Here is a 7,570-nt window from a genome sequence, read left to right as displayed (position 1 = left end):
CCCCTACCCCGGGGCTGTGGGGCCACGCTGGCCTCTTCTGAGAGCCTGTCTTAGCAGCAGCCCTGTTGTGCCACCAGAGATCACAATTGACGGGGAGCTCCTCTAGGATCAACCAGTCAATCACAAAAGACCAACTGGTGACCACTGGTCAAAGAGGAAGCAGAATTTCACCTACTGAGTTTAACTGAGTTACTCTGGGCCAAGTTATTATTTGCGCAATAAATCTCCTTTACACCTGTCTAGCAGTAGAAAGGGGCCATAAAATAGAAGTACCCTTCATTTGCAATCCCTTTAAACTGCCAGTGTAATTATCACCTGATCATAAATAAGATTCCATATTATTGGACCAATTGCTGTTGGTGAAAGAGAAAGGCTTTCAAGCTTACAGAGACCTGAAGAAGAGAATGAAGCTATTACCTCACCCACCTTATCTCTCTGATATCCTGGGACCAACATGACTGCAACAATACTGTGCTCAACAATGGAAGATATCAAATTTTGTCATCTGTAATGGAAACTCCATAAAATGAAGAAAAAGGCAACCAAATTTAACAATGCTCAGACATGAAGAAGAGCTCTGTGTCAGCTCAATAGCTGGTGACTCTCACCAACAGAAGGTGGTCCAATAAAATATATCACCTCACCCACTGTGTCGCTCTAATAACCTGGGACCGAAATGGCCACAGCAACAGTGTAAATCTCTATATTTAAGCATTTTTGAGGCCAGAATCAGGCTCCATAACTTTGGGCCTGATTCTGATCTCATTAATTGTAAACCAAGAATAAGTCAACTGATGTCAATGAAGTTTGCAATGGTATAAAATGTAAGTGAGAGGGCTTCAGACCATTAATCTTTGTTCCTCGCCAGATTCTATTCTCATTGACACTGGCGTAAATCCAGAGTAAGCCATGGATGACAATGGAAATACTTTGGTTTCACATGAGTGTAACTAAGAATAGAATTTATTTCAATGATAAGTAAATATAAAGCCTATTCACTCTGAGAATAAACATAGGCTCCATTTCTATTACATCATATTTACACTAATGCTCAGTGACTTCATTGGAGTTACTCCTTATTTACAATCCACTGGCTTGGGGAAAAAAAAAACTTCTCTGATTTAAAATAAAGTAACTCAATTGAAATTAATGGAGTTGCTCCAGGTTTACACTGGCATTACTCCATTGCCTTGAAAAGAAGTCTCTCTTGATTTGCACTAGTGTGCAAGTCGATTTGTATTTAATGAAGTTACTCTTGATTTACACCGGGATAAGCGAGAGGAGAATCGGACACACTGAAGGCAGTGAAATCACTCCTAATTTACACTAGAGGCAGAGGAGAATCAGGACCATTGACGTTACTCCTGATTTATACAAGCATAACCAAGAGCAGACTAGGGCCTGTAATCCCCAGTGGCTCACAATGAAACACATTCACATGCTTTGAGAAGCTGTGTGTCGGTCCACCTTTTTCTCAGTGCTGCTTTCACACGCTGGTTTCTCAGGCTGTAGATGACAGGATTCAGCAGGGCAGGTGCCACTGTGTAGAGCAGAGAGAGCAGTTTATCCAGGCCAGACGTGTAACCAGAGTTGGGTCTCAAGTACCTAAAGACAGCACTGCCGTAGAACAGGGAAACAGAGACCAGGTGAGAGGAACACGTGTGGATGGCTTTCCGTTTCCCATCCAGCGATGGGATCCTGAGGATGGCAGTGACAATGCAAATGTAGGAGGCCAGGATGAGAGTGAAGGGGATGATGATGACCAGGATATTCATTAGAACTTTTATCACCTCATTTATATGGGAGTCTGGGCACAGCAGCTTCACCAGCGGCGGCACGTCACAGAAGAAGTGATTGATGACGTTGGAGCCACAGAAGGGCACGCTGAATATCAGAGCTGTTTGCCCAAGGGACACAGACATGCCGGTGACCCAGCATCCTGAGACCAGCAGGAGGCAGAGCCTCCTGCTCATGAGGACTGGGTAGTGCAAAGGGTTGCAGATGGCTACATAGCGGTCATAAGATATGACGGCCAGGAGGTAACACACTGCGGTGCCTAAGAATAGGAAGAAGTACATCTGGGTGGCACAGCCAGAGAAAGAGATGGTTTTCTTCTCCAAGAGAAGGTTGGCCAGCATCTTGGGGATGGTGACCGAGGTGTAGCAGATCTCCAGAAAGGCCAAGTTCCGGAGAAAGAAGTACATGGGGGTGCGGAGGACAGGGTCAGACACAGTGACGAGGATAACCAGAGCATTCCCCATCAGGATGAGGATGTAGATAGTGAGGAAGGCGAGGAAGAGTAGGGGCTGCAGCTCAGGATGGTGAAAGATCCCCAGGAGTGTGAATTCCATTATAATTGTGTCATTCCCCCCTGTCATTTCTTCTGGACCCTCCACCTGCACGGGGATGAAATACAAGTCATCTCACCAGGGATGTCTGGAGTTCATTGGTGGATGGGCAGCACAGAGCTAATGGCAACTAGATTCAGTGCTCTCCTCCCTAATTTCTCCTGGAGATGGTGTGACAGTTAATAATAATAACAACTATTTATTATGTGTTTAATAGCAGTGCCTAGACACTGGGCCAGCGGCCAGAGCAAATGCTTGGGAATGAGGAGACATGGCCTCTAGTCCTGTCTTTGCCAGTGGCTTCAGCAAGTCCTTTTACTTCTCTGTGTCTCCATTCATCTGTAAAATGAGGCTAGTACTGATCTCCTCTGTAATGCATATTGAGATTGACTAGTTGAAAATACTCTGTAAGAGCTAGATATGGTTGATATTAATAATGCGCTAGGCACTATGCAGATGCATAGTTCTTACAGTCTAAGTAGACAAAACAGGCAAAGGTTGGGAGAAAGAAGGTGATATTTATACACCTATTTTACAAATGAGAAACTGAGTCAGAGAGATTATGGCTGGGGTTGTCAAAAAAAACTAAGGGCTGGATTTGTAAAGGTATTTAGGCACCTAGTGGGATTTTTAAAAACACCAAGGCACCTAATAATATGGGAGTTGTGTGCGTAGTTGCTTTTAAAATTCTTGAATATCCCTAAATACCTTTACAAATCTGTCTATAAATTAATTAGGCACATAATGAGCTGTACCTCTTCTGAAAAATCTCACACCTCCTGACATTAAGTCCCCTCCTATAACAAGACCATTTTTCTTTTGCAAACAATGAATGTCTGAAAATGGCTTTGAAAATTTCAACCTTAATAATTAAATAAGTATTGTCAATCCATACATTTCAAAATACTTTGCTATGTGGGTTCTTTACTAGAGTGATATGTATTGAAATAAGGGGACACGTTTTAATTTTGCAGTTGGAAGAATGATCTTCACAGAGATTGCCAGAGGTTATACAGTGAATGAAAAGATAATTACTGTCAGTTACACTGCTGTAAATCTGGAGCCACTCTAGCAAAGTCAATGGAGATTTTGTGGATTTTTGTTAGCGGGTAAAATCTGGGCCTAAATCCCAGACTCTTACCCTCTTCATTTTACTGCACTCCCCAGTGACACCATATGGAAATACCAAATCTCATAAAGATAACACTTGTATTCAGAGCCTCAGTGGTTCAAAGAATACAGGTACACCACTCATTAGTAACCAGTATCAAATAGACCTTGGTCAGTGACCATCAGCCAGCTGGAAGTATGGGACTGCTGCATAGTTACCAAATTAAATAACTTGGTCATAACTTGGTCAGGACAAAAGAGCTCAACATGTCATCTAATCTGAGTTCCTGCATAGCACAGGCTGGAGCATTTCACTCTTTATTGAGCCTGCTTGGTTACTTCTCTATTGAATCATCACAACCTATCGTCTATTGGACTTGTGTCCACATACAGAAAATATACACCACCAAAACTAGCCACAGATGGAGACCTGTGCAGGGAGGCTGTTGAGTAAGCAATCTTAGAGACTGAGAATCTGGCAATCTTTCCCAGACCTGAAGCAGACCTCCATGTAGCTCAAAACTCTCTTTCACCAACAGAAATTGGTCCAATAAAATATATCATCTCACTCACCTTGTTGCTCTGTCTAATTTTATTGTCATACATGGTCCTTATTAGGGTAGCATATGGGATCTGCGGCTCAGGGTTGAAGCAACCCCCCCACCCCAGACATGATCCAGCAAAACATTGAAGCATACTCTTACCTTTAAGGACATGGCTAGTCCCATTGACTTCAATGGGAACATTTATGTGCTTAAAGTTAGGCATATGCTTAAGTGTTTTCTGGTTTGTTGTGTGTAGGGGGTGGGACGAGAAGCTGAAAAGGATTTGATAACTAGATCACTTATTGAGGTACCTTCCAGTCCTACACTTCTATGACTCTCTGATTTCCTTATGACAACCACTAGCAGGAGAAGTGTTTGAAAGCTGTGTATGTGCTTATGTTGTGTGGCTGTGTGTGTGTGCATATCAGAAGAACTTGCTTGTGGCAGAAAGTAGAAAACAACTTGTCTGGAGGGTGTTTGAGTATCTTGTGTGTATTTTGTATTTCATGCTTGTGAGATATCATGTGTGTGATGGAGAACTTGTTTCAATGGTGCATTGGCTGTGCACTGGCATCTCATATCTTGCTACCAGAGTTATTGGTTAAATAAGGGATTCTCTCTCCAGCTGTATCACTCCAGCACTATGCCCCTGTGCTGAACACACTGCTATTGATGCTCTGCAGAATTGTACTACTTTGTTTTTAAAAAGGCCTAGGTAGAAAACTAGACAAAGCAGCTGGTTGGATTCAGAAAGGGGGATTAGATAGATTGTTTACAGGGAGATTTTCAAAGGCACAAATGGCAGGTGGGTGTCAGACTCCCACTGAGAATTCTATCTGTACTTTTGAAAGTCTCCCAATACATAGATAGTTATTAAGGCCAGAGAGGACCTTCATAATCCCTGAATGGTTATTGAAAAGTTATCCAGAGAAATATGAAGTAATATTTCTTCCCAGAATAACTGTCCAACTATCATACTTTGGAGATGAATTTTACAAAAACAAAATTTAAAATCAGGGAAAATAAATAATATATTATTTAAATAATATCATTATTATCATCCAGCATGAAATATCTATCTATCTCTCTATCTCTCTATCTATCCACCATAATTATATTTCTTTTTTTCCCCCTGCTTTCTAAGGTGAGAGATATGTATGGTATCTGATAGCCAGATCATACTGTCCCAATTATTCCTCTTTGCCAATAGTCATAGATATCTTGCAATATGCTTTCTTTTGCTGCGGTTCTAGGTAATCTGTTCCTGCCTCCAATATAATTCCACGTACCTTTGGAAAAAGAGTAGTTTCATGCCAGCCTTTTAAAGATTTGCAAATTGGTGTAACCGTGCAGCAGTCTAAAGGGCCCTTATAAATAGAGAGAGATTGTCTTTGTGTCTAATCAAAGCCAGGAGGTTTCTAATCTTCCTCCACCCCACCCTCACCAGTGATAATTGACCAAGTATCTTTCAATTCCATCTAGTGGCTTCAGGGACCTGATCCCCAAGGCACCTTGGACTCTTTAGGAGAATGAATTGGAACTATGAAGACGTGTTTCAGTGTCTAGAATCACATATTGGAGCAGGTGTCCAACTGCTTTAAATGGATGTGGCTGCACTGAACTCAGTAGGCATGACCTCCCCAGTGGGTGTAAATTGCTGCATCTCCATGGAAGCCAAAAGAGCCGATCCCCAGCTAGTGTCAATTAGCACAGCTTCATTGGAGGCAATGGGGCCAGAAAATCAGTGGGCTGGACTCTCGCTTTAGAGCTATGTCAGCTTACGCCAGTTGAGGATCTGGCCCCAGGCATGCTAAAACTGTATCTCTCCTGCCCTGCAGGTTGAATCCCATGCAGTGAAAATGTCTTCTGGTAAATCCACATGCAGGACTGTAAGTGTAAGCTCTGACACATTTCCATTCCCCAGCCATGGGCATGAATGCCGGCTACACTAGAAGGGACTAAATCCTACTCTGAGTTACACCAGTGTACACAGAATTGTAGACTCGCAGGACAGGAAGGGGCCTCAAGAGGTCATCTAGTCGTTCCCTGCACTCCCAAGGCAGGACTAACTGTTGTCTGTTATATTATAAGCTGTATGTGTCATGTGACAATCTGGCCCTACAGGCTTCTTGTTGGGTCTCTACCCCCACTCAAGAAAGATATCTTAGGTATATTTTCATATATTATTACTATCTCATAGAACTGGAACGGACCCTGAAAGGTTATTGAGTCCAGCCCCCTCCCTTCACTAGGAGAACCAAGTACTGACTTTTGAGTCCAGCCCCCTCCCTTCACTAGGAGAACCAAGTACTGACTTTGCCCCTGTTCCCTAAGTGGCCCCCTCAAGGATTAAACTCACAACCCTGGGCTTAGCATACCACTGCTCAAATCACTGAGCTATCCCTGCCCCCATCTTGGTGTCACTGTGAGTAGTTCTCTGAAAACATCTACTCAATGTGTAGCGTCTGTCAAAAAAACAAACAATGTTAGAGGTCTTTAGGAAAGGGTTACGTAATAAAACAGAAACTATTATAATGCCAAGGTATAAATCCATGGTACATCCACACCTTGAATGCTGTGAGCAGTTCTGGTCACTCCATCTCAAAACAAGATATATTAGAAATAGAAAAGGTGCAGAAAAGGGCAACAAAAATGATTAGGGGGATGGGACAAGCTAAAAAGACTGGGACTTTTCAGCTTGGAAAAGAGATGACTCAAGGGGAATATGAGAGAGGGCTATAAAGTCATGAATGGCGTGGGGAAGTGTTATTTACCCCTTCACATAAAATAAGCACTAGGGGTCATCCAATGAAATTAATAGACAGCATTTCTTCACAGAACACAGTCAACCTATGGGACTCTTTGCCAGAGGACATTACGAAAGCTAAGACTATAACAGGATTCAAAAAAGAACTAGATAAATTCATGGAGAATAGATCCACCAATGGCTAGTAGACAGGATGGGCAGGGATGGTGTCCCTAGCCTCTGTTTTCCAGAAGCTGAGAATGGGTGACGGGAAATGGATCACTTGATGATCACCTGTTCAGTTCATTCTCTCTGGGGCACCTGGCATTGGCCATTGTTGGAAGACAGGATATTGGTCTAGATGGACCTTTGGTCTGACCCAGTATGGTCATTCTTGTGTTATGTTCCTTCTGGCATTACAATCTACAAATGTAGTGTAAATCTGTATTTACTCCTTTGACTTGACTTGTGTAACATAGAGAGGTTTTGACACTTCTTTCTGTAGTGTCAGTCAAGATACAAGGCATCTGATTCTGATCTCAAGGAGTTGTTTCATAAAATTGAAAGTCTGAACATTTTAAAAACAATAAAGTAAACACATTTTATTTTTAAACACAAAAAATTATCATGCCTAGGTGAGTTCCATAAGTTATTATTAACTATTTTTGAAAGCCACCAGGCTCATGGTTTCAGACATCTCTTTGTGGGACATGGGAAGATTCGTATTTATACTAATTGCAGTTTAAAAAAAATAACAAATGAGACATAGGGACTTTTGAAGGCCATAAGTAGAACTGGGTTCAAAAAGAGTTAGATAAGTT

At 42.1% G+C, this 7,570-nt stretch overlaps 1 protein-coding gene across 1 annotated transcript; it reads right to left on the bottom strand.

The window, feature by feature from the left end:
• Positions 1 to 1,418: 1,418 nt before the first annotated feature.
• Positions 1,419 to 4,043, bottom strand: LOC127030950 (olfactory receptor 10A2-like). Its single transcript, XM_050917634.1, has 2 exons — positions 4,028 to 4,043; positions 1,419 to 2,380 (listed from the first exon to the last, which is right to left on the bottom strand). The coding sequence occupies exon 2, from the start codon at positions 2,376 to 2,378 to the stop codon at positions 1,419 to 1,421; it is 960 nt and encodes a 319-aa protein (XP_050773591.1). The 5' UTR covers positions 2,379 to 2,380; positions 4,028 to 4,043.
• Between the last annotated feature and the right edge of the window lie 3,527 nt (positions 4,044 to 7,570).

Source organism: Gopherus flavomarginatus, chromosome 11, assembly GCF_025201925.1.
Source record: "Gopherus flavomarginatus isolate rGopFla2 chromosome 11, rGopFla2.mat.asm, whole genome shotgun sequence".
Classification (NCBI taxonomy): Eukaryota; Metazoa; Chordata; order Testudines; family Testudinidae; genus Gopherus; species Gopherus flavomarginatus.
Note: the sequence above shows the minus strand (reverse complement) of the source record. Positions and strands in the feature narration are given on the sequence as shown.

What these genes read in the sequence shown, in the direction of transcription:
- LOC127030950 (XM_050917634.1), bottom strand. Translation starts at nt 2,378, where the DNA reads ATGACAGGGGGGAATGACACAATTATAATGGAATTCACACTCCTGGGG.